At 41.2% G+C, this 25,314-nt stretch overlaps 1 protein-coding gene across 10 annotated transcripts in view; it reads right to left on the bottom strand.

The window, feature by feature from the left end:
* myo9b (myosin IXB) overlaps positions 1–25,314 on the bottom strand; it is a 45,148-nt gene that overhangs the window by 6,487 nt on the left and 13,347 nt on the right. For 6 of the 10 annotated variants that reach the window (XR_003670461.1, XM_028402892.1, XM_028402894.1 and 3 more), the window contains exons 2-29: positions 23,632–23,852; positions 23,334–23,553; positions 22,524–23,033; positions 14,190–14,284; positions 12,047–12,109; positions 10,368–10,467; positions 9,857–9,957; positions 9,370–9,499; positions 9,156–9,245; positions 8,861–8,977; positions 8,579–8,713; positions 8,272–8,393; positions 7,989–8,130; positions 7,584–7,779; positions 6,972–7,047; positions 6,368–6,460; positions 4,859–4,972; positions 4,060–4,099; positions 3,823–3,945; positions 3,663–3,743; positions 3,406–3,516; positions 3,112–3,237; positions 2,873–3,022; positions 2,611–2,771; positions 1,330–2,517; positions 999–1,074; positions 765–886; positions 128–246 (exon numbers count right to left, since the gene is read on the bottom strand). Coding sequence is in view for 9 of the 10 variants with exons in the window: in XM_028402892.1 (XP_028258693.1) it covers positions 128–246; positions 765–886; positions 999–1,074; positions 1,330–2,517; positions 2,611–2,771; positions 2,873–3,022; positions 3,112–3,237; positions 3,406–3,516; positions 3,663–3,743; positions 3,823–3,945; positions 4,060–4,099; positions 4,859–4,972; positions 6,368–6,460; positions 6,972–7,047; positions 7,584–7,779; positions 7,989–8,130; positions 8,272–8,393; positions 8,579–8,713; positions 8,861–8,977; positions 9,156–9,245; positions 9,370–9,499; positions 9,857–9,957; positions 10,368–10,467; positions 12,047–12,109; positions 14,190–14,284; positions 22,524–23,033; positions 23,334–23,553; positions 23,632–23,789 (4,759 nt within the window). In the remaining variant the exon portion in view is untranslated. The remainder of the gene's footprint in view (positions 1–127; positions 247–764; positions 887–998; positions 1,075–1,329; positions 2,518–2,610; positions 2,772–2,872; positions 3,023–3,111; positions 3,238–3,405; positions 3,517–3,662; positions 3,744–3,822; positions 3,946–4,059; positions 4,100–4,858; positions 4,973–6,367; positions 6,461–6,971; positions 7,048–7,583; positions 7,780–7,988; positions 8,131–8,271; positions 8,394–8,578; positions 8,714–8,860; positions 8,978–9,155; positions 9,246–9,369; positions 9,500–9,856; positions 9,958–10,367; positions 10,468–12,046; positions 12,110–14,189; positions 14,285–22,523; positions 23,034–23,333; positions 23,554–23,631; positions 23,853–25,314) is intronic. The other 4 variants (XM_028402893.1, XM_028402896.1, XM_028402895.1 and 1 more) reach the window with 4 other exon arrangements.

The following is a 25,314-nucleotide window of genomic DNA, read 5'->3' as shown; positions in this document are numbered from 1 at the left end:
TTAGTTAAGGCCTGAGAATAATAAAGATACGACACCTGTGCTTTCCTGCCATGTCTCGTTTAAAGCCAGTGTGCTAGAGCAGTGCAGCGAAAGGAAGTCAAGAGCTAAATTGTTTTTGTTTAATTACCTTCTCCTGCTTGTGGCTTCTCACTGAGAATCTGAGCAAAAGTCAGCTCTCCATTGTCTGGAGTCTGAGCCTCTTTGTGGGGTCGTTTTTTCAAAATCTTGCTGAAGAAACCACCTGACCTGCAGGGCAAAGAAACAAGGTAGAAGAATGAAGAATGAAGAATGAAGAATATTCACACACTTTGAACAGTCATGTACTGGGTATAACAGGGTCTAACAGGGTGCACTTTATACAACTTCTTCTTCATTTATAACAGTCAAGTTGTGTGTTTGGAAGTTTCTGGGTTGTTTCTTGACAACTGGAGAAACAGATTTTAAGTACATAACTATGTTGTACATCAAAACTGAATTATCCACAAACTCACTCAGGACTCACCACAGCAACTGGACAAATTAAAAACAAAACAATCCTTTGGATGCCTTAGGAGTACATTTCTGGCAAATAAATCCTCAGAGTAAATTCAGATATTAGGAATTTCTGGCTGTGAATGTGCATGAACATACATGAACTGAGGATAGGTTTGATTACAAAAGTCAAACAGTTTTCCTGTGAACCTGATGCACAGTCTATTGGACAAATGCTCCATATCAATCTGTTCATCTTAATATAATAAAGTCAGTCCACTGCAGGGCAGTACCTGTCTGGTGTGGATGGGATGGAGTGGGCTGATTCTTGGTGACCTGAACTCTCCTGGTGCTTCCTTCTAAAGGAGCTTCCCTTTGAGCCATCACCATGACCATCTGATGGGGAATTGACCTGCTCCAGAGAGACAACATTCTTTACAAGTGGCTAAGTACGTGCAAAATGATTGGAACAGCGAGACAGATGAAAATCGTACATTTTGCATTAAACAGACTACAACTTATAATACCTCTCTAGTTGAAACAGCACCGGCCCCTTCAGAACATGGAGACAAACTGTCGACGGATAAGGACACTGTTTCACTCCTGTTTGTGAGATAGACAAAATCCAGAGCCTATTCATTTCTATATACAATCTTAATCATTCAAATTAGTATAGAAACACACATTCTGTTATATTTGAAACAACAAAGAATTACAGGAACAACCTATATAAAGAGGAAAACAGTGGTGGTGGGCACAGGTACACAGAAGACTTATTTGTGTATTTTTTTTAAGATTCGTTCAAAATAGAGAATGTGACCGAAGTGTGAATAACAATATAATAAACATTGAACATACAGTGGCATTTTTTTCATCCTCTCATCTCTGTAGTGAGGTGGAGGTGGACTGCTTCCCTCAGAGTGTTCTCCATCACTCCTTCTCCCTCTCCACTTCTCCGGCTTCTCCTTAATTGCCCCAGAGCGGCGTTGAAGATTCACTGCCCCAACCGATTCTCCAAGACCATTTCTCTCAGGCACAGAGTCAGCAGGATGCAGGGCTAACGTGGATGGACGGACAGGACTAGCAGAGGGGGGAGAACTTTTTCCTTCCTTCTTCCCTCCTTTCTCTTCCTTCATTTTCCAGGCCACAAAAGTGTATTGGTCCAGCTCCTTGCTGTCTGACCGCTCTTTTAGCTTAGACGATTCCTGGTTTTTGCTTTTTGGTGGGGGTGTCTGCTGCTCGCTGATGGCTGGAGTGGAGGAAGAAGAGGCGGCTCGCTCAGTCTCTCTCTGGTTGTGTTCCAGCCCTCTTCGCCTCCTCTGCTCTCTCTTCTCCTGGCTCCTGGTTGACTGGCCCCTGTTAGTAATTGATGGTTGCACTCTCTTTGGATCGGATTTGGAATGTTTGGAGGTACAGGTGTGTTTATCCTCCTCTTGACCTGTAGATGTGGAAGCAAGTGTGTTGGAAGTGACCCCATAAGCAGGCAGAACAGGCTTTGAATCTGGCTGTCCTAGTGTTTCGTTCTCCAAATCCTCCTCATCGTCCTCCTCGTCCTCTTCTCTGTCATCCAGCTGGGGGCCAGCCTCAACTTGGGTACCGTGAGTCTCCAAATCTAACTCCTCATCATCTACATCTTCATCGTTGCCCTGTGTATCCTTAGTAAGTGAGGTTGTATTAACCTTCTCTCCCCTCTCTTCCTCCATCTGTTGGGCAGGGAGGTTTTTATCCAGCATTTCCTCTGTGACCAGCTCTATATCTGGATCATCTCTTGTTTGAGGCTCTCTTGCCAGTCTTGCCTCATCTTTCTCTCTTTTTTTCTGTGCTTCCTGTTCTTTTCTGATCGCCTCCTCTTCAGCTCTCCTCCTTGCCTCCTCCTCTTGGGCCTTTCTCCGCACCTGTTCTTCTTCTATTCTTCGTCTTTCTTTCTCTTCTTCTGCTTTTCTCCTTGCCTCATCCTCTTCCCTCTTCCTCCTGTCCTCCTCTTCTGCCCTCTTCCGAGCTTCTTCTTCTTCTTTGTTGCGTTTTTCCTCACGTATGGACTGACACCTTTAATGCACAGGAAACATTATGACACAGAGCATTTCCTTTCAAATTCCTAGCAAAACATTATATGATCGTTTTAAACAAACTCAACAATACCTTCTGCGTGCTGAGTGTCCTCTGACCAGAGCTTGTATCTTTGTAGCACCCTTCCTCTGTCTGTGGTACTCTAATCTCTGTCTGTGCCCTCTCCATACAGCCTGGATTAAAGTGGCTGCATGCCGTCTCTGCTCCTCTTTGTAGTACCTACGCCATGAATGCTAAGAGACAAGACAGGGCAAATCAAAATACTTTCAATCCCTTCCTAGATAATAAAAAAGTTGACCTCATGATCCCCCAAACGAGCTGCACTTGTGTTTACCTGGATAACAATGGCTGCCTGTTTCATGTTTAGAAACTCTTCCCTCTGCAGGCGAGCTCTGACCCAGCGCTGAAGGAAGATGATCTTCCGCATAACATCCTTGTGCAGCATGTCCTGCACCTTTTGTCGTTCCAGTTCCTTCAAGAACACCTGAAAAAGGAAAACACACCAGATTTACATCCTGAATGTGATTCCGACCTGCAACCATTAAAAGCAGTGTGAAGAGTCTAGAGATGCACCTTAGTTTTGCCTATCTGGTACGTGGTGGGATCAAGGCCCATCTTTTTCCCAAGCAGCGCCGAGATGTCACCTTTACAGGCAGTGGCATTCTTCGGCAGCAAAACTCTGAACTGCTCGATGAACTCCTACAGCCACCAGAAAAACAAAAAGTATTTTACACTCAGCCATGTCATCATTAGATATTTGTATTACCACAGCACAGTGAGATCTGCTTTATAGTCTTGTGTACATTGAATGTTCTCTCTGCAGTGCCTTCATGTAAGGTCTTGTTGAGTGAATTTCATTTGCAGTACCTGGAATGTGTACTTGGCTCCATAACCTGACCTCCGGATGCGAACTGTTTCCAGCATTCCTGTGTATCGCAGTTGCTGAACAACCAAAGCCTCATCCAGATGCATCTCTTTCTGCTCATAAAAAGGCACACACAATGCATATTTGGATATCAAGTAAAGTGCAAGCTTTACACTCAGACAATTGTTATACCTAAGATTCTCTGCATAATAACCATTATACATGAGAAGAAACCTCAGGATGCTTGTTAGTGTCTTACCTTCTCAGCATTGGAGCGGATACACCTGATGAAGAAAGGCTCTGCTCTGTTTAGAGTCTCTAAGAGTTTGGTCAGAGAAGTCTAAAGAAAAGAAAGGTGTGAGTTAAATGAATGTTCAGAAAAACAAACATAACATGCATATAGTTGCAGCTGGTGTTACCTGGAACTGGGCACTGATGCTGGGTGGCTTCTTCTTCTTGTGCAGGTGGAGCAAAGACTTGGTAGTGCGATCATGCAGCGTCAGGCTCACAATGAACTTAAGAGATCGAGAATCCAGCAAACGCTGCACAGCAGTGATAAGCAAGTCAATTTTATGCTTGTAATCATTAGGACTTGAAATCAAGTTACAACAAATTACTATTTTCTGCCAGAAAAATTTTAACTTTGGTTGCGTTACCTTGGGGATGACCTGCCTCTGTTTAGGACTCTTGTTTTTCCTGTAAACAAAGGAGAAAGAAGTTGCAGTTTAGGTTGGAGGGCTAGACATGCTAAAGGTCTGAGGATTGAGGATGGAGAAGCAGATGGAATATATGAAGCCTTGTTAGTACGGACGGATGACTTCTTCATGCGTCAAGTCAGTCAGTGATAAAAGTCAAGACTTGGAACCTGGAAAGGATGAATGAAGGGGGTGAGGCAGGACTTGAATGAATGACAATGAAGAGGTGACTAAAAGGGGAAGACTTGGTTTGCTGCGGGAGATACAGTGTAGCTATATCAGCCCAGCAGAGGCTCACCATACAAAGACAGACATGCTCTCTTTTTTTCATTACTACATAAAAGGCTGTAAAAATATATTTTAGGCTTTCTTTGTTGCCATGTGTCTGCAGAACATGCTGCAAGTCTGCAGGGACATATTTCCACAAGATGCTCAAGAAGACCTTGCATGCCAAGTCAGTCATGCAGCACTTAACAGCAGTATTAGCATTTTGGCCTAAGTCTTTGGGAAAACTAGATATCTACAAGGTATCTACAAGCTTTCAGCTATTAATATGATGTCTGTTGATGTTTTTGTTAGACTGGTACACATTGGATGCAGGCTAGTTGTATTAACTGGTTTCTGACGTCAACACGGTTGGTGAAAAAGATGTAAGTCTACATTATTTTAGGGAGAGTTTAATAGGAGCATATTCTGTCTGAGCCTGGTAGACTGGACTGATCTGGAGAGGAGCGGATGCCACATCTGTCTGCAGACTCACTGGAGGACGTGTCGCGGGAAGCGGAGGCGACCCCAGGATTGCAGCAGTTTGCGAGGATCCTCACCATCCAGCTGCAAGTTCTTAATGGAGCTGATGATCTCTGCATGCATGTCTCTGATCACACCACGCACACACAAAGGTTGTGTGAAGACGGGAGGAAAATGGGCAGGGGAAAACACGAGAAAAAAATGGGAAAACCAGCAAAAGGGGGGAAGGAGGGAGAAAAAAACGTAAAGCAGGGTGTGATTAAACACCACTGTTAGGACACCACAGAAGAATACCACTGCAGTTACACAAGACAAAACACACACACACACTGCAGAATAGCTGAGGATCTGATATCGAGAGAAGCTTCAGCTCATATGTGAGTAACCCACAAAATCTTTCATTGCTCATGTATAAGGAAACCACAGGATACACAAGACCACCCAACCATGTTGCCATATCCCTTTTAAGAAAAGAAAAAGACACAACTGAACGGAGACTGGTGAATGTAAGGGTTGAATTCACACACATATGTCTGCCACTGTGGTAGTTAACATGCAGAGCTGAACTGACAGTCAGTGTGGTTGATTGTCTGTTTCCATGCTGTGGCTGTTACTGTCAATGTGACGGTAAGTTGTTACTGGTGAATTTTTTTACTTTTTTATTATTATTATTATTATTATTATTATTGTTGTTTGGAGTGTCGCACTGGATGCTGGGTCTGGTGAGGTTAATATGAAGATTTTTTCTGTGTCCCAGAGATAATCCATGCAGTACTTTTCTATACTTACCATGAAAACAGAGGTCAGGCAGTGAAGGAACAAACAAAAGAAAAGAGTCACAGTGAATCTAACCTCTACACCTCTGTGTTTCCAGATCTGGAAGGAACTGATAAACATAAAAATATGCTGAGAGGTTCAAGATTTTTAAAATAACAACTCAGTAATTTCAGATCTGAAAGCATGAGGTAGAAGGTCAGGGTTCACAGGCCCAACATTCCAAAAATATTCCTTATGGTTTGGTTCCTGTCTGTGAAAGCTCTCACAGTTTATCTATTTGATCAGGTATCTGTATATGTATAAATATGTGTGCACTTCCAAGGCTTCACAGCTCATGTAAGCAATTTGAGTGGTTAATCAGAGAAGGCCAGCACAAACACGTTCCTGTGCTCTACAGCAAGAATAATAAACCGGAGGAAGGAGAGGGATTATTACAGCTACACAAAAAGATTACAGTGAAGGGAGAGAGGGACAGGGAGGTAAAGGGCAATGCTGCTGTATTCAACTTCCTCAAAAAGTTGACTTACTTCCTTAATTAAAAAAAAACAGAAATTGCAACATGCAAACAACGCTGACCTTTTGTCAAAAAAAAGATTCAAATATATTTTAAAATGACTATTTTTACAGTGAGAGCAAACTCAGAAAATGAAGCAAACTCATGTTCTTTAATCCAAACAAAACACGTTTCCTTCCTGCCTGGCCTCAGGTCTTCATTCCTTTCCTCCTGCTCACCAAATTCACTTACTTCTTACTCTCATAGCTAGCAAAGATGTCTTCAAAGGCCTCAAGAGGGCGCTCCTCTGAGTGATCAAAGTAGAAATCGAGCATTGATGCTCGTCTGTGGAGGGGAGAGGAAGAGGAGAGAACCGCACACAGTGGGGTCACCAAAAGGTGGAGAGGATATGGTTGACTGAGATGAAGTGAAGGAAGATTTATCTGTTTTTAAGAATAATGTTTAAATAAGGTAAAATGACAAAGCTGAACGGACTTTGTCAGACTATTTTTTCTTCCTCACATCTCCAACACATCTTATCCAGTACCACAGGATAGATGTCAGGGTTCACAGTTCAGTTAAACAACCGCCACCTTCAGCTAGGAACATTAAACAGAACGAGGGAAGATTAAGTGGCATCTTCACAAACAGTGATATTGTGTTGATCCTGTTTTAAATCATTAGTCTCTGTGTTGTGAAAAGGAAAAGTTATTAACCACACAGTAAAAATGACCAACAATCGACCACCTCCTCCTCAGATACAGCATCAAAAAGACTTCCACAGCTGGCAGTTAGAAAACCAGTCCAAACACAACAATTGAGGCACATTTCATATTCAGCTGTGTACATTACTTACTTGTACATTCTTTCTATTGGTGCATTGGAGCGCTGAAGCTCTCCTAAAGGAGTTCTGGAGATTGGACGAACAACACCTTAAACATCAAACAAAAATACAGTAAATGCACAATCTTAACAAGTTAAAGCAATTTCATGACAAGCTCCTAGTAGAATATAGTGACATGACGGCAGCATTTTTTGTTGTTTTGGTTTTCGCCTTCAATTTATTTAATCTTGTTAATCCACATAAAAAGGCTCTTACGTCAATAGACTACATCTGGGAGCATAAAAATAGTCTGGAGGATTGAGAATTCAAGAGAAATGTCAAAATCTCCTAAAGCCTCAACTTTGTGGCCTCATATTACTTTAAAGTGATGACCTGAAAGGCTAATTACAGAGCAGAGAAACTGCAGTAGTCTGAAGCTGTGGTATAACCGGAGTGAAGACAAAGGCAGTAGTTGTATGAGACTATGCCACACCACTGCCTTGCATCAATGTCAGCTATAAATTCATTATCATTAGGCAATTGTCATATTTCGCATTGTCAATATGTTAAGTCTTCAGAAACATTTTTAATACACATGGCTTGTAAAAATCATTTAAATCAGGACAGGCTAACACTAAGATTTACCTGAAGTTTTGGCTGCCCAGGCACGACCAGCCTCGTTAAAAGCAGCAATGCCTCTGATTGTAGCTCGCAGGATGCCCCACCGAAACATGGCCACTGGATCCATGCCGATGAGCTGCCGCACATAAGCTCTGTCACTACTCCGCAACAGGGCCACGATGTCTGGACGCATGTGGTCTGTGTTCTTCTCCCGGAAATCCTGTGAGGTCAAAGATATCAAGACTTTTAAAAAAGACTCCAGTATCATTCAGCAATGCCAACAGAAAAATTTGAGCCTAAAATCTCTTGTTTACACTTGAAACAGAGATCAAGTCACTGTATCTTTTTAGTTCAAGGGATGCATCTATTAAAGACCAGACATTTGTAGACTGCATGAGAAAAAGTGCCTGCACTGTTTTTCCATGTTACCTTGATTTGATATTTGACTTTTCCGGCAAAGTGCCGAATGACAAAGGCGGGCTCCATCACTGGTGTGGAAACAAAGTATTTGTTCCCCTGGTGCTGCTGCTTGAATTTAGCCAATAATGTTTCATCTGTGGCATGTGGAAAGCTGGGGCACAGACAGGAAGGATAGATAACAGGTACAGAGGGAAAGAAAATGAATAAACAAGCACCTTCAATTTGAACCACAACAAACAGTTATATCTATCACAGCCATGGATGAAACCAAAACCTCTGTAGCTGTTCTTACTTGCTCTCCTCATCCAGCAGGTAAAGCAAGCCAGTGGGTTTCTTGCTGATGAGTTGGATGCAGCCTACATTGTCAGTGTAGTCAATGTTGTGCCAGGTGATTCCCTCTGCCTGGTACTCCTCCTAGATGAGGAAGAAAAAAACATTTGGGTGAAACGACTCTAGAAAGTGTTATAACGCTTTTTCAACCTGATTGATTTAGGCACAGCCTACTTAGATGAATTAGAAATTAATCCAAACATAAATTATAAACACAGCAGAGAAAAGTACACTGACACTGTTAGAGGGTAAGCAAAGAATCTACTCACCTGTTCCAGATTGAAGATGTGATGGTTGAAATAATATTGCAGCTGCTCATTTGCATAGTTGATGCAGAACTGCTCAAAACTGTTGGTCTCAAAGTCCTCAAACCCAAAAATGTCCAGGACACCAATGGACAAGCACTAGAAAACAGAACATAGACTAGACATCAGTGAGGAGCAGAAGGGAAGTGTGTGACTATATCCATCCGCATTAGTATCGAAGAGAAGTCCATTAATTTCTACCAAAAATGTTCACTGTTTTTAATTGAGACCAGTTTTTTGTCTTACTGGGACAGATTCCTCCATGTCTTTCTTGTTGAGCAGTGCATGATTAATGCGCAGGACAATCCAGTCAAACAAGGCGCTGTACAGAGATTTGGCCATAGAGTCTCTAGCTGTGATGGCCTGATGGGAAGAAAAGGAGCGGGTCATTATATGATATAACTTTATTGAAGCAGTGGAAGCAGTAGTATAATACTTCAATTGTGTCCAGTCAATAAAGAGAGGAAATCAGAAAGACAGAGGTGGAGATGGACTGGCAGACTAATGAGAGGTTGCAGAGATGTGCAAGCCTGGAGCATACCTCAGACTGGCTGTAGGGGAGGATCAGCTTGTCATTGACCGTCACTGTTTTTCTCTTTGTCAGTGCCTCAACCAGCAGCTCCTCTTTAACCTGAGACAATCACAGATGAATACTGTCCATCACACACACACAACTACAGTGCTAGACACTAGACAAGCATTGACTCAGCTACATTGCTTGACATTACACAAGTACTGATTTACACAAATGTTACCTTTAACAGGTCAGAGAGAGTAGCCAGGACTTCTGGTGGTCCTACATCCAACCCCTCCTCTCTGCCTGTTGACTTCCTCCTGTATGTCACATTGCCAAGATACAAAATGGCGGACAGCACCGAAAAGATCCTGTAACACAGATAAAAAGAAATATAGCATATAAATAAGAAGCAACAGAAACAATACAGTCACATGACATTTGCAGCATCCATGCAGATCATCTGTTTATGTTTAATGACTTGTAAACTAAATGGAGGCTTTGTGCAGGGCTGTAACTGCATGCTGTCTCTAATAAACTGCCAAATTAGCCCATTAAAGGCAGATACTCTTGTGCTCTAAAAAGCACAAGTTGTATTTTTGGTAAAGTGACTCAAACAAAAACAAACTGTGTTTCCAGGAGTTAGAGGAAAGTTGCTTTACAATGGATTTGCAACACAACCTCTTCCCCTACATTACATACACTAGACAGAACATGCCCACTCTTACTGTTTCTTGGTAGCGGGAAGGAAGCCAACCATTTCCATTGCCTGCTGCAGCCTTTCAAAATCATGGCGCAGGTCTTCCTCATCTTCAATCTTAAAATTTTCCTACAAGAAAACAGACAGTTATGATGTTGAGGAAATGAAATCAAAAAATAGGCAAACAAACAGGTGAGAACAGATGAATAAAGGACAGGGCGAGGCAGAAGGAGAATCAAAACAAGCGAGAGAACAAAGACTGCTTCATTAACATGCAGCGCACATTCACATGTGTGCAGAAAGCTGGGAGTGTATACTGAAGCTTATTCAAGAGCTCCACAGCTTTCATGAATACAAGGTCTGCTCAAAGTGAATAAGTGAGTGTTACCAATTTGGTCAATCAACATTTTAGTGGGTTTGAGCAGTGTGAACAGAGTAGACTGAAAGTAAATGGAGTAAATAATCAAGATTTTATCTCTATGTAAAGTGGAAAGACAATAAAGCATTAGCTATAACATGGCAGCAGGGCTGAACTGTACCTGCTTGAGGTAGAAATATTCTTCAGGTGGCAGCAATTTAAACTCCTTCCTTTCTTCCTCTGAAGCACCCAACAGCAGGTAATAAAACACATGGTAGTTCCTGATAAAAAAAACACAAACTTAACACACAATGTACTGGACAAAGTTACCTTTATACAAATTAACTTCACTGGCAAAGACACTCAATAATAAACACATTCTCAGAGGCCTCCTTCATTTGTTTGTATTATTAACTGGTGAGCACTTATCAGCAGCCCTGAGCTTCATGTTTATGAGCACACACAGAGGTAGGTCTGGTGGTAAACCCGGGCTTGTAAAAAGCTAATAGAAAAAGAACAATGCCTGGAGCTCACTGCTGTTAATATCAGTTTCCCACTTGTGCTATCAGTGGGCAGGTAGATAGGCCACAGAGCTCTGTTGTAATAGTACACAGGAGTAATGAGTTTCCACTTTTATCACTAAGAAACAATAACATCATACAGAAGACTCCCTCCCTGACTAGACAGGCAAAAGGCTGTGTCAACAGAAACTGTGGGCTCAGTGATTAATAAGACTCTGTGCAGTCTCATAGAATGTTACAAAGAAGAGGGGAAATGGTTTTTCCAAGACTAACTGGCAAAATTTCAACAGATTAATTCCAGAAAGATCTTTACATCTTTAGTATGTAGGATTTAATGGTTTACTGTAGAGACTCGTGTAGTCAGAAAATAATTGAATTTAAATAACTAAATCATTTTCATGAGGCTTAGGGAAATTATTTGTAATTACAAGTTTATTAACTGCTTTCCTTTATGTTGTTGGTAATCAAAATTTGTCACGCTGACGACTCGCTGACATACTGTATATTTCACTGGTCTTACTAAACACAGTGACTATTTCTCAATTACCAAAGCTCAAATATTGGTTGTTAGTCATTCAAGCAGCAACAGACAATCAGTCTAGTCTGTAGTGAGTAACACATGCTTCCATGGATGAGAAAGACTGAATGACAAGATGATTTGTGAGGTCGTCTCTCTCAGAAGTGACAGGAAAGTTCATTTTTCTATAGTGACATGTAACTCTAAATTGTCAGATTCTGTGTGTGAATGTGGGCATGTACACGTTTGAGCAGAAGATCACTGAAGACCTCAGACTGAAGCCTTTAGCTGGACTTCAGCTGGCGGCGCTAGCCCTAAATGAACCTCTGCCCCTAAAATAAAAATTAAACTCCCAAAAATGTTGTTGTTTTACAATGTTTGACAAACTCAAATATTTCATAATGTCCAAGACAGAGTAAGTACGTGTAGCCCACCAAGAAAGACATTAGACAGTTTTTAACGACAAGAGCCAGCAGGAGCAGATTCAGGTGAGAGACTAGGGTCAGATCATGTGACTTCCATCCCAACAGTCCCAACCAGATGTGATGAACTCTGTCTTGTTTGTTCTGAAAAGTGTGAAGCTAAAGTAGAACTGTCAGAATGCTCATTTATAACAATTATATAACAATAATGGACAGGTAAGTGGTGGTGGTAGGGTTCATTGAGTGCTCAGCACCACTAAAGCTATGATCCTAGAATTATCCCTGGCTGGACCCATATTCACTCAACAGAGACTCTGGGGGAAAACTCCCCATGTTTATACAGAAGGCCCCCTGAAGGTCACAGGGGTGAGAGGCCAAGACCCTCCCCTTCCCTCCTCACCTTTCGTTCTTCTCTCTGGAGACCAGGCGAGACTTCTCCAGGAGGTACTTCTCCACCACAGCCCTAAAAGACAAGAGGAAGACAGTGGGGTGGGGGTGAAAGGCAAGGGGACAAGGAAAAAGAAGTGGATGAATCACTTAACACTAAGGTCACTTAGTGTGTGTGTGTGTGTCTCTGCAGGTCATATGAGAAAGTGGGCTGGTAATAAAGCATGAGGGGAGGAGCAGGAGGGGAAGTGAGGGCAGATGGTCGGAACAATCAAAGAGTGAACAAAGCGTTCAGACACTGTTGGATGTATGTTGTAGCACACACCGTGTTGCAACAAACAACAACCATCACAGCCAACTGTGGCATTTAAGGTTACTGCAGAAGCTTTAGGTAGAGGAAAGTAGAGTTTCATTGCAGTCATGAGATATGCAGTTTAAAAAGCAGTGGTATTTACCCACTACATGAGGCCAAGGCCATAAAGTTGTCTAAATCAGATTTTATAAGTCAGGCTTGTTTTTTCTATAGCCAAGCAAAAACAACACTGACGCCAGTCCTCATGACACACCAAGAATAGAGCTTTGCTGTGAGAAACCTAGTTGTGTCCATCTGCTAAAACTAAAGCGTCAATTATAGACCGATCAACAACACAGTTTATATCCCACCTACATTCTCTGCAGTGTTAACATATGACTTGTCTTACACACACAAAATACTACCCTACCAAATATGTGCAGGAGGTATGTATTTTAAGAACCAGGTTTGTGGTAACTCCGAGTAGCTGACAGAAATTCAGATTAAGCTGGCCTTACGTCTTAATGATGGTCTTACAAATACGTCTTGAGCCTGTTATGGGCGTCCCTGTCCTAGGTCAACTAAGTTAAAGGCTTTTATACATCTGTGTAGAACATTCTTGAGGCATGTGAACCCTAAATTTGGATGGTGAGTGAATCTGAAGGGCCACTATTAGAAATGTGAATGTGGCAGCTCTCTAAAAGTTAGGATGACTTTGATAAACTACTAGTCAATCTGTCAATATCCAGCAAAGGAAAGAAGTCCTTAAAGAAACAAGAATAAACAACCCACAGAGAAACATACATGTACATGCTCAGACATCATTCACTGAAACGCAATCTTCTTTTCACACCTCTTGAATTTTTTTTTTGGTTCTGCGCTGTCTCACATAGATCTAGTGAGGGAGAATTAGCCATACAGAAACCAAGAGAGAATGAGAGAGCATAAAACCGTCCCGTCTGTCAATTAGTCATTCTGCAAGGAGAGCAGAGCAGAGCGGAACAGCAGCCTCCCCTTTGTTAATCTCCTCTATCGACTGTGTGAATGGCTGCCACTGGAGATGGAGAGATAGACAGGCAGCCTTTGTTAAGTCCACAGAGCAGAGCTGTGATGGCCCTCTGTGTCTTTTACTGTTAAGAAACAGAAAGCTACACTAGCATACCACAACAGAGGTAGTGAACTATGTGTGGCAGTTTGCTTCAAGATTCATTATTTTCTGCAGTTCCTTGATAAGAGGGCTGACTTCTAAAGCTAAAAACTCCCCAGGTAGGTAACATTAACTCTTTGGGTTTAAACTACAAGGACTTCACAGAGAAGGCAATTCAATAGCACACGATGAGACTTGATGTCATTAGGGGATAACCAGGCTGTTGATGCCCACTTAGTGTGCAGCTGAACAGCTGTCTCCACAGACATTTGCATGTTTAAAATCACCACTTATTTTAAATGGACTCTATATCAGTGTTTGAAATATTATGGTGCGTTCTTTGTAGACTAACAATGGTCCCTGCAGTCATGCAGTTTTTGTCTCTGACCAATAAGGCTTAACATGTTGTCTTTTTTAAGACATTGCATTGAGCAGCTGTTCCCCTCTCCTGATGAGGAAATGAGGAAGTGACACAGCTGACCAGACTTTGAAGCAGCTCCTAACCAGAGTCTGACTGCTGAGAAAAAGGAAGGATATGCTAGTTTCATGAAAGTTTCAGTCCACATACACACACTATTAGGAAGAAACACATGACCAGCCATAAAAAGAATAAAGGGGAAGACATAAGGCATAAGGGTAAACGATCCTGATGACAAGAGGAAACACAAATGTCACTGAAATGTTATTGCAGCCTTTGTATGAGAAATAGGCACTTACCCTCTGACTACTCCAGTTTCCAAATAATTAACCTGGATGAATTTACCGAAGCGGCTGGAGTTGTTGTTGTGGGCCGTCTTGGCATTCCCAAAGGCCTGACAAAAAAGTGAGGAGACAGAAACAACATCAATTTAAAAGGGTTAAAAATGAACACATACCACATAATCATGAACGAGAGAGTTGTGTACAATACATTTCTAATGCAGACTTTTAGAATAAAAAACAACAAAGAAACCACACCACCACTACAGTCCCCAGAATGTTTACATCTCTTGCTGCTCACTGTTGATTTGAAACGCTGGTGAACAGTGTTGACTTTCAAACCATATATGGAGTTGCTTCTGCAACAGAATGTAGAATGGAGTGGAGTGCTCCTTCAAGTAAGCATCTCAGGACCCTTACCGAAATCAATAACAACAAATCTCTATGACAACAAAGAAACCTGATAGTCCAGGGGTTAAATGGTGTTTTTACAAAGCAGTTGAAACTGCAGAATGGGGTGGGTTACAGTGTGTGTGCATACTGCATCTGCAACTCGTTGTCAACTCTTGCACTCGTTTCACTCTCTCCATTCATCTCTCTCCTTTCATCCTTAATACATTTTCCCTCATTCTCATGTGCTCTCCCTCTCTCTCCCTTTCTCTTTGTCTCTCTCTCTCTGTGCGTGTGTGTAAGAGAAAAATAAGACACGAGAGCATAGGTCGGTGATGATAAATGAGGTTGGGTCAAACCCTCTATATAGTCATGTCAGACCAGAAACAGAAGCAGGAAGATCATAGCTTCTCTGCAGTCCTCGGGCTAATTCTATACTAGCCACCAGGCCTCACTGAGGGGCCTTATTTATTACATTGATACGATAACAGAATAGTCTTTTTTTCTTCTTCATGATGTGCATGTTCACATGGTTACAGATACACACACACACACACTTAACAAAAGGCCACCGCAGGGGAAGTTGACTCAGTGCATGTTAAATAGGAGCCACATTGTATTTTCCAAAGCAGTTCCAGGGTGAATTTGATACAGTGGTGTTGGGGCTGATTAGAGTAAGGGGGCAAATTGAAACACACAAACACACAGGGCCTGATTGAGATTCAATCAACCTAGATTGAACCATTGCCCTATTTTTCTTTCCTGCTTAACAAGTATACCCAGCTCTTTTCTTGAGCTGTACATTTTCACCTAATATAATTGTCCACCAATGTTGAATCATTATTTAAGTACACAAAGATAACAATGTGACTTTAAAATAGTTGTGCGACGTGATGCAAGAGTTGCTGTGTGATGATGGATAACGATGCTCAGTTGTCTGTGACCAGAATTCTCTTCGGTCTAACCTGGACTTGCTGAGACAGGGCTCCTACCCACCAACTCAGCAGACTTTCTCTTTTCTCTCTGCATCTGTTGTATACCATACACACTAGCGTACACTTTATTATATGCCTATGTGCATGTTTAGTAACCCAATATGTGAACATTTTAAATTACAGAGTACAATGTCATTGCTTCCGTTGTATGTCTAGTGGTCAGTGAAAGTGTTTTGGAGCTGACAGTGCCTCACTGCTGCCCACTGTTCCCAGTGCCATTCTTCTCACCCACCCCCATCCACAAACCTTGCTGCCAAGAGTAAAAAGACCCTGGGAAATCTCTGCAAAAGCCCAGGCCACTGCACCATGGAGGGAATTCTAAACATGTCACAGCATCATTCGTATTCAAACACACCCATCAGCAGACATTATGATTGGCTGCAAGGCTCAGCAGGTATGAGGAAGCAGACAAACGGCTTGCCTAACCATGTCCATGGAACGGTCTAATCTGCATTCTTACGAAATAGCATTTTCACAGATGGAGAAAAAAGAAGCAATGCAGAAAGTGAATAAGAACAACAGAGATGTGCACAATATGCCCATAACCAGTGACCAACTCATGGCACAATGCTGTCCTAACTGATTTTGATAGACTGCCAGCTTCTCTGGCAGCGTACTCCTGGTACATTTCCACTTGAAGAGAGCTAGACCTACCAGTATGTCTCACATCCCCATTTATCCCCCTCTCACACAGCTATACATGCTCGCAAGCGTACACATGTGCATGGTTTTTACTACAAATCAAACTAGGAGTGTCTCTAAAATGCCACATCTTATAAGTAGTTTGTCTCAACAAGCCAACAAAAACAATGTGAGAAAGCACAAATTATGAAATTTAAAAAACACCTTAAATGTTATATTAGTATAAACTTGCACAACATGAACACAATCAGCAAAAGAAAGTCTGATGTCGTATGCATGATTATTACTTCTTGTTACCTCCTTGTAAACAACTATCTAACTCTTGAATGTTTACATATTTCCACAGGTTTTGCAGAATTTCAACATACCTGTTGAGAGCAAAACTAAAAGATAGGAGAGGTGCTCTTTAGTAATCAGTAAAAAAACCCACTGGTACTTGGTCCTGTTGGTGTAACACTGAAGCGTTGCTGCATCCTTTGTAGTCCACTCAAAAGAGCTTCAGTTAAATGTTTCCACAAACGCTGCCAAGGCCCTGACACTGACACCTCACTACAACATGCATACACCCACAAAGGATTCTAAATAATCCAACTGCCACAAAGACAGTTCCCACATTCAGGGCGGACAATGGCAGACACTCATGCAAATATGAATCAAGCCTTCAGGTAGACATGCAACCACTTTGAGCTGCGGAAGCTTACAGCTATATCAATCATGTTCTTTAAATGTATATACTTGTCAATTACAGGTTTAATCAAAAAGCTGCAATTAGTACAAAAAAGTGCCAAAGCATTATTCCTGACAGTGAAAAATGCTTTGGTTAGATCACATGTTGTTGGCTGTGACTGAATGCAACCACGTCTCTACACAGTTCCTCCTCTATGCTTGGCTAGGCTTCAATCCACCAGTATATCCCACCAACTACACTTAAAGCCCTACAGCTTAACTCATCTGAATTGTTAACAAAGAGCGCATTCTTTGAAATACAATAATGGCATCACTGGTGCTCAGAAAGGCTGTTGCTTTGATTCTAACAGTAAAAGTACCGATGAGAGCAGCATTACTGACCCACTAATAATAATTAAGCATAGGAATTAAGGTCAAGTAAATATTTCTAGGTGTTTATTTCTTTAGCCGTATCCTCAGCAGAAGATTACAGTTGTTTCTTGCGATCACAGAAGATGTTCATGTAAAAGACAGCAAACGATGTCATACCAAAGGAGCACATCAGAGCTACATCACATATCATAAAACAAAGCAGTAAATTAACTCTGGAAACACACTAACTTGGGTTAGAGGACAGCATGGTGGAAATGAAGTGGTGGCAGTGGTGGCGAGGAGAGGAAAAATGGTAATTGCTTCAGTATGCAACAGCTGATTGTAATAGAATATTGCTATTCTTAGCAAAGACTGGAAAGCAGATCAGACGCATGAATGAAGTTTATGGTAAATGATATGCGTATCCCAGCTATACAAGGAACTAACAGAATTATGTAAAGCTTTCATTAATAATCAAATCAAATAAACTTCATCATACTGACACCATCTATAATAAACTAACACAATTATTTACATTTTTAGCAAAACCTCTAAAAAATACTGGTACCACAATAAACTAAATCTGCAAACATGAACATCTGTCACAAACTGAACAAACCAGCAAGCTTATGACGAGTCATTCCACAAAACTCAGATCATAATCCATTTAGGAGGAAAACTGAACACGTACGCTTTTCTTTGTTATTTATCTGAAAGAATTTCAGCAATTCTGATCTTTAAAGAGTGTTTTGTCTGAACATCACTGATCATACAGGAATTTCAACATGCTGCGTATACAACATGCATGGTGTCACAACATTACATCACAAACTATGTAACTGCGCACCAGTAAAGAAGACAAACTATGTTACACACAGGAGATCTGTTGTATTTTTTCATGGCATGCATTTATTTAGTTATCTTTACCATGTTCGATAAAATTGGGTATGACACTTATTTTCATTATATTTATAATATATATGAATTTAGCAAATGTCTGCTACAGACAAGAGCTGGTTCAGCTGATTCATCTAAAGGTAAAGCAGGGGGCAGGACATGTCATAGATAGAAAGTTTCAATAGTTAAGAAAGTTTTCCAGTACCAGTTAAGCTCCTTTTGTGGTCTGGTGTTTTACCAGATTGGAGGCATTTCAAACAGCTCCACCCATGTCTAGATGGGTACCACATCAAACCCCAGCATGTGGTGTGGTCAGAGTACCACAAATACACCCTGAAGTGGCCGACTGCTACATGTATGCTGTGCAGTGTACAGTGTGGATGGTGCAGAGAAGCATGTTCTGGTGTTTCTGAATAGCATGACAACTGGAAGGTTTCTCTCTTTACATGTATTTGTGTCTGTGTGCAAGTGTGTAGGTGTTTGAGACAACTGACTCATGGATATGACACAGTGACTTAAACGCTGTAATGCCAGCTTTTCCCAGACTCATACACAATGCCACCAAGCCTAAATAACTACCCATAAGCAGGAGATAAACAATGGATCAGCAGACAGAATGGCCAGCTACTCCTCTGCACTTCCTGAACAACAATACAATACTGCTGTGTCCACACCCCTCAAGGCTCTGAGCTAACAGCAGAGAGAACTACTGCTGTTACTTCCCGTGTCGTAGCTGCTTCCTGTTAAAGGGTTCCGGATGATAGGAGGGCCCTGTGTGTGGCTGTGAGACACAGCGGTATGGAAGAGGCCTGGCTTCTTTAAAGAGGAATGTGTACATAACTAGGCTTTAGCGACAAAGCATCATGTTATATCACTCAATCAACTGATCTGGACTAGTGCAGGATTTAGCAATACAACATTGCTAAACACATTTATTTACTTATACATCATATTTTGTGGAGCTAGAGGTCATTTATACAGTGGATGACAGGAGTATTGAAGAGAGAAGAAAGAAAAAACATCTTCGCCATATGTTTTTAAATTTGGGACATGACTGCAGATGTTTTATTGATTTAGATGTTTCAGTATGATAAACGCTGTATATATTCAAGGCAGACCTCAAAATTTTGGCTATTCTAAAATCCTCAAACGTTCTTAACTAACTGCTACTTTCAGCCAAGCCAAGGAAATACTTAGTTTACATGCTACCATGGGGCAAAAAAACTTGGCCTGTGCTTCCCTACTAACACATACTACCTCCAACTTGCTGAAAAAGAGGCAGGCCCTGATGACAATAAGAATAAATAAGCTCTAAAGTCTGGCACAAGAAAACAGACCAAATAAACCACGTCACAGCGGATCAACCAGCTGAACCAGTTCACAAGTGAGGTACTCATTTAAAGGTGGTGAGCTTTTCTGCAAGTAGAAGCATTATTTGTTCATACATCAGAGGGTATTAGGTCATCTCCTTTACCCATATTATCTTTAAAAACAAAGGGATAAAATTTATAGAGTACAATTGAATATAGAATATATATATAGAAAAGAAGACATTGTACGCAATGCACTTAAGTAGGACAAAGGCACTTCCAACTGGTTTCAGGTGCCAATAACAGAGTACACAGCAAGATTCCAGCTCCACAAATGATGATCTCATCTCCTCAAAATGTGATCCAGGCCTGCAGACCTCCCCTATAGCTTCAGGATACACATATGCACACGCGTGCATGCACACAGACTTTCCACCACTGTAATCTGATCAAGTTTCACAAGAAAGAAAGAACCAAATAAAACTCTAATGTTAAAATTACACTGGTTGGTAAAGGTTTCTAAAAATAGCATTTCATACTCTATATATACTCTACATATATAAAATATCTAAACTTATTTCTGTTAGTAAACCTGTTTGTGTAGTGAGAAACTGCAGAGAACATAATTTCAGCGTAAAGCAACCTTTGCTTTATGTCAGCCATCTTTGTAAGCATGTTACCTCAGAACAGAACCTTTTTGCACAGACAAACGTTGAAAGCAATTCAACCTCCATTCCCTCCACTGACCAGGGTAGCAAAGACTGAATCCTTGTCCCCATCTGTCCCTGGCCCTTTGACCACAGGTCTGGACTGAGATAACACGCAAACACTGCATTCTGAGAATAAATGGCAGACTGGAAGACGGTCTGCCAAAGGGACCAGAACTCTGCTGATGGAGGGGAAAATGTGTAAAAAAGAGCCCTCTATTGCCTCCCCTTTCTTTCCTAAATCTGCTGTGCGGAACCAAAGATTCTGACAGACTGACACACATCAAGGGACCAACCGCATTTATACAAATGCATCCGAAAGCAGCAGCAGTTTTGTGAGTGAAGGCTTGGGTCCTGAGTCAGACTATCTCAAGACACTGGGGAAGTGAGAGAAAGGGATGAATACTGCTTAAAAGATACTATAGCTGCCCACCCTGTATTTTTGCCATTAAGCTTCCATGCAACAGTTTCGGACCAGTTCCTGTTAAATTTTCTTCAGTACTGTATGTTTTTGTGAAGTGCTTCTCTGATCAGTAGTTTTTCCCTTCTCTGCATCATTTTAAATAAACCACATTACACATACAGCTTTTCTGAGCTGAGATATTTTTAGCCATATTACCGTGATATAAAACTGAAAAATATGCAGCATTTTCTTCTAGTGTGAATGATTCCTCACACCAAGGAAGTAAATCTAACTAAAAACAAGTAGTGGGATTTCTGCTTTTTGTCTACATGGTATGCAAGTGACGGTGTAAAGATTGATGGCTTCCTCTGTCAATGTTTACCCTGCAGCTGTAAGCAGAAGTTAATTTTATCTTTATTCATCTACACTATATTCCTTTGATGCTGGTTAATGGTATAGGTGCAATGACAGATGGCTAGAGGTACTGTAGATGTGTAGGTGAACAACATACTGAAGAATGGAAACATGATAATGAACTAGTTCCTTTTTAGAGAAACTGAACTTTCTCCTATTTGTACAGAGAGCTTGTTTGTTTAGATCCGTGTGAACTGAACTCTGAACCTAGAATAATCACAAAAAATGTAATTAATTCAGTTGAAAATATACATTATACACCAAATTAAGCTTTAAGTGGTGGACGCCTATACTTCAGAGTACATTGAGTGACAACTGACAATGGACCTTTTTAAGAGTATGAGAGAATAATGCAACGGCTAAATCTGACTTCGCAATAACAATGCTGCTTGAGCTCTGACCAGAGGTAAATTCTTCCATATGCGTCTCCGTTTCTCATTACAGGGATGAAAAATAAACAAAAAAAGTCAACTCTGTTCTTTGCCACGTAGCTCAGGAATTATAGTTGGGCAAAAGCAATACAGGGTACCAACTCAGCCTTTATAATACAAAATGTTGTTATCACAATGTGAAAGCAAACTCAAATCTGCTTTTCTGCATATAAGTGTATGGCACAGCTACGTCACTAAACAGTGCTGTAGTATGCAACTTTTCCCATTGTATCAGATACAAGGACAGGAAAAGATATGTATTTGGGTGGTGCATGTCTTCTACATATTGCATCTTCCTTTGTATAAGAAGGGCTGTTGCTCAGTCTAGTTAATAAGACACCAATCCAAAGAGGATGCGGTGACTACATGGAGTACAGATGCATAGAGAGATATTACAGATAAAGTAATGATCAATATCAAACATTTGCACGAAGTTTTAGTTTTCAGTTTGGTTCAAGTATCTAATTTCTCAAAAAAATCTGATTCTTGTACTAACTGGGTGATCAAAGAAACACATTTGGTCACCCAGAGGCTAAGATCTGTACCTTTAAAAAAAAACTCTAAACCTGTAAATGTAATCTGAAACATCGCTTGCTCAGAGATCACAGAGAGAAAACAACAAACAGAACTATCTTGTCTTGATTCCCACAGTGCTTTCAAAAGGCAAGAGGCAACACGAAAGAGTCAACAAAGCAACTTCCGCTCTGCCTTTTTTCATTTCTTCTTTTTGTGTGGACAGAAGTCTTTATGTTAAAGTCTTTTATACTGTATATACACTGCCATGTGCTCCATTAGCTCAACCCACGCAGCAGCCTGAAAATACATTTCCTACTACAGCACAGGATCAGAAACTTCTGCAGAATAGTTTCTCATTCATAGTTACAGCCCCATTATCCTATAAATACAGATCACTTTATTCTGTTTACTGTGCATGCTATAGCAACATAGGGACTCCTATTATAAAGGCAAAATACCTGACTGAAACAGGAGGAGAATTACAGATGGGATAGTTTACCACAGATCTTCTGGGGACTTGAAATGATTTCTATTAGACTGGTGAGATGCACAGACAAGATGCAAAGTGAATACCAACATACTCGCCTGTTACACATATTAGGATCTTACCTCCAGGACTGGTCCAGCCCCCAAAATGGTCCTCTCCACACCACTGGCATAGCCCTTCTGGCTAAGCGCAGTCAGACAGTGGATTAGGAAGTTGGTACTCTGAGTCTTGCCTGAGCCGCTCTCCCCAGAGATGACAATGCACTGGTTGACCCTCTTCCTGAGCATAGCATAGTAGGCCACATCTGCAATAGCAAAAATATGAGGCTCCAGTTTGCCCAGCTGATGGTTCTCGTACATCTTGACGTATTTAGGGTTGTAGATGGGCAAGAACTTAAAGGGGTTAATGGCGATGAGGATGCTGCCTGCATAGGTGTATATCTTTTTCTTGTAAAAGCGTGTGCGCAGGTTGTTTAATATGCTGTCCTCATTGAGGACAGGGAGGTTGCAGAGGTCTGCAAAGTCATCCTGGGGAGGAGGCAGGAAGCCCCTGGCAGCAAGCCTCTGTGCCTCTTGGTCCTTGGACAAGGGTGGGAGGTGGACATAATGGATAGAGCCATCATGATTCCTCTCCTGGAACAAGTAAAGGAAGAAAATATATATGTAATATATATACAACCTTATGGCAGAACCTGACACAAGGACTTCTGAGACAAACATTGTAAAGGTCAGGTGTAAACATTATTGGTAATGTCACACTGGGAAACAACCGTAATTAACAGCATTTATGTGTACAGTTGACTAACTTTAACTTCTCACTGAGCAACAAATAGGAAGAGAGCGTAAAGGAAATAGGACACATTACGTCAGACAGTGGGAGGACCATTAGAGGCTGTGACTGTAAAGCACACTGTTGACTGTGCGACACTCTACCTGTAGTAAGAAGTAAAAGCCAAGGCTCTGAGGATGTTGCTCCTGGGCTTTCCGAGGCCACAGCAGAAACCTCTGTACAGGCAAGTCTCCAGCTTCCAGTACCCACTCTTCCCCACCACATTCCTTCACCTCTGCCAGCACGTACAGGCGGCTAGGGTCCAGCCCCAGTGTCGTAGCAGCATCTGAGATCACGGAGGCTGCTGTTGCATCCTTGTGCACTCTGATCAAGTAAGGAATAAACATTATGAGTCCTCCCCACTACTAAACATCCCAGCTGTAACAACTGTGGGACACTCACCTTAGATTGCAGCAAGTAGAGGACTGGGCAGACAATCGTGGATAAATCTGGAGCAGGTATGAGCGGCCATCATGATCGTTTGGGCCAGCTAACCCACCTCCCCCTCCTCCTCCACCTGCATTTGTTGCCATGGTGGCAGCGCCATCTCTGACACTCATCCTGAGCCAGGGGGAGTGGCCTCAGCATGCCGCACCCACTGCTTTGCTCTCACCACGCAGCACCTGGAGACAACAGATTACCGTAATGAATGAGTAACAATTATCATCGTATTCATAAAAACACATATAGTCATAATGCTACAGAATCTAAAATAAAGGCAAAACTTACTTATTCTACTTTAATAATCACTGAGGACTGACGTTTTGCTTGTAGAAGCACAGTAAGATACCCCAAATAGTAGAGGTTTTCTCACACAATCTCAAACCACAGAGGAAGTTCATCACTGCTAATGGACCCTTTGAATTTACTCTGTACATGCATATGTTCAGCAACAGATCTATGCCTTTGATTAGTGCAGTCTAGTCTAGTGAAGTCTAGTGAAGTCTATATAAGTAAATGCAAGTTTGACAGAACACAAGCCTCCGTTCTGTGAAACTGTTAGGTATTTGTCTGCGGTCAGTCACCCATAAAGTGGTTTTAACTAATTTTCTCTGTTGAGAAACCTGCAATATGAAACATTTAATTACATTTTAATATTTACAAATCAAAAAAGATATTTTAATTTAACTTAAAAAAGCCAATGGTTAAATAAACTGAATGCTTCGATTTCTATTAAAAGGTGTATCCCTTGAGGGTTCAGATGTAAATTGTTGTCATAATGCGTGTGAATAGCTTTGCTACTGAAAGTTTAGCAGTAGTTGCAGCTGCAGATGTTGCACAGAAATACAACCCTTCCGCTTACTGATAACAACCAAGACACAAAAAACTGAGAACACTGAGGGTAGACCACAAATGGTGTAATGTGAATACAGACAGTTCCATTTCAGAGACAAGATATCTACAGAGGTGTTTGATGTAGAACTAGGTGGCAGGATTAGGTAATTTAAGCAGCTCTTCACCGCAGCCAGTCATCTCTCTTCATCTGTGGGTGACTTCATTTTCTCTGCCTGGCAATGTCCCAACACAAAAGTGTGTTCAACCTCACAGAGCTCCAAACCACCCTCCAACAACAGTGGTTTGTTCAGTTCATAATATAGATTAAACTAATTTTCTCAGCAAGGTGCAGCTGCCTCAAAGATGCCTTAAAATTCATGATTCTTTCTAAAAATTCTAAATAATAACTGTTTAAAGTAGTATGATGCAATAGAAACCTGTACAGGTTTCAGGGTTGTATTAAAAATATAGTCAATACAAATATTGACATACTGTTGAAAACACAATTTTATTTGCAATGCATAGAATAGAATAGAATAGAATAGAATAGAATAGAATAGAATTACTTTATTTATCCTAAGCTGGGAAATTTTGCAATGAAATGTCCTGCAAAATCTGAGTAACAGTGGGCACTGTTGGGAATTTGTAGTGATGTCTGTGCAACATAGTCTCATGTTCATGTTTCAACAAAAACAAAATCTTAACTGCCAATCTATAACTCTTTCATCAAATTGTCTTTCTGCAACCTACACACCAGTTGAGTTCTGAGATTCAGTACATTGAATCTATGTATAAGCAGTAGTTTTCACA

This window comes from Parambassis ranga, chromosome 4 (genome assembly GCF_900634625.1).
Source record: "Parambassis ranga chromosome 4, fParRan2.1, whole genome shotgun sequence".
Lineage (NCBI taxonomy): Eukaryota > Metazoa > Chordata > Actinopteri > Ambassidae > Parambassis > Parambassis ranga.
The sequence above is the reverse complement of the archived record's forward strand: the minus strand, read 5'-3'. Positions and strand labels throughout refer to the sequence as shown.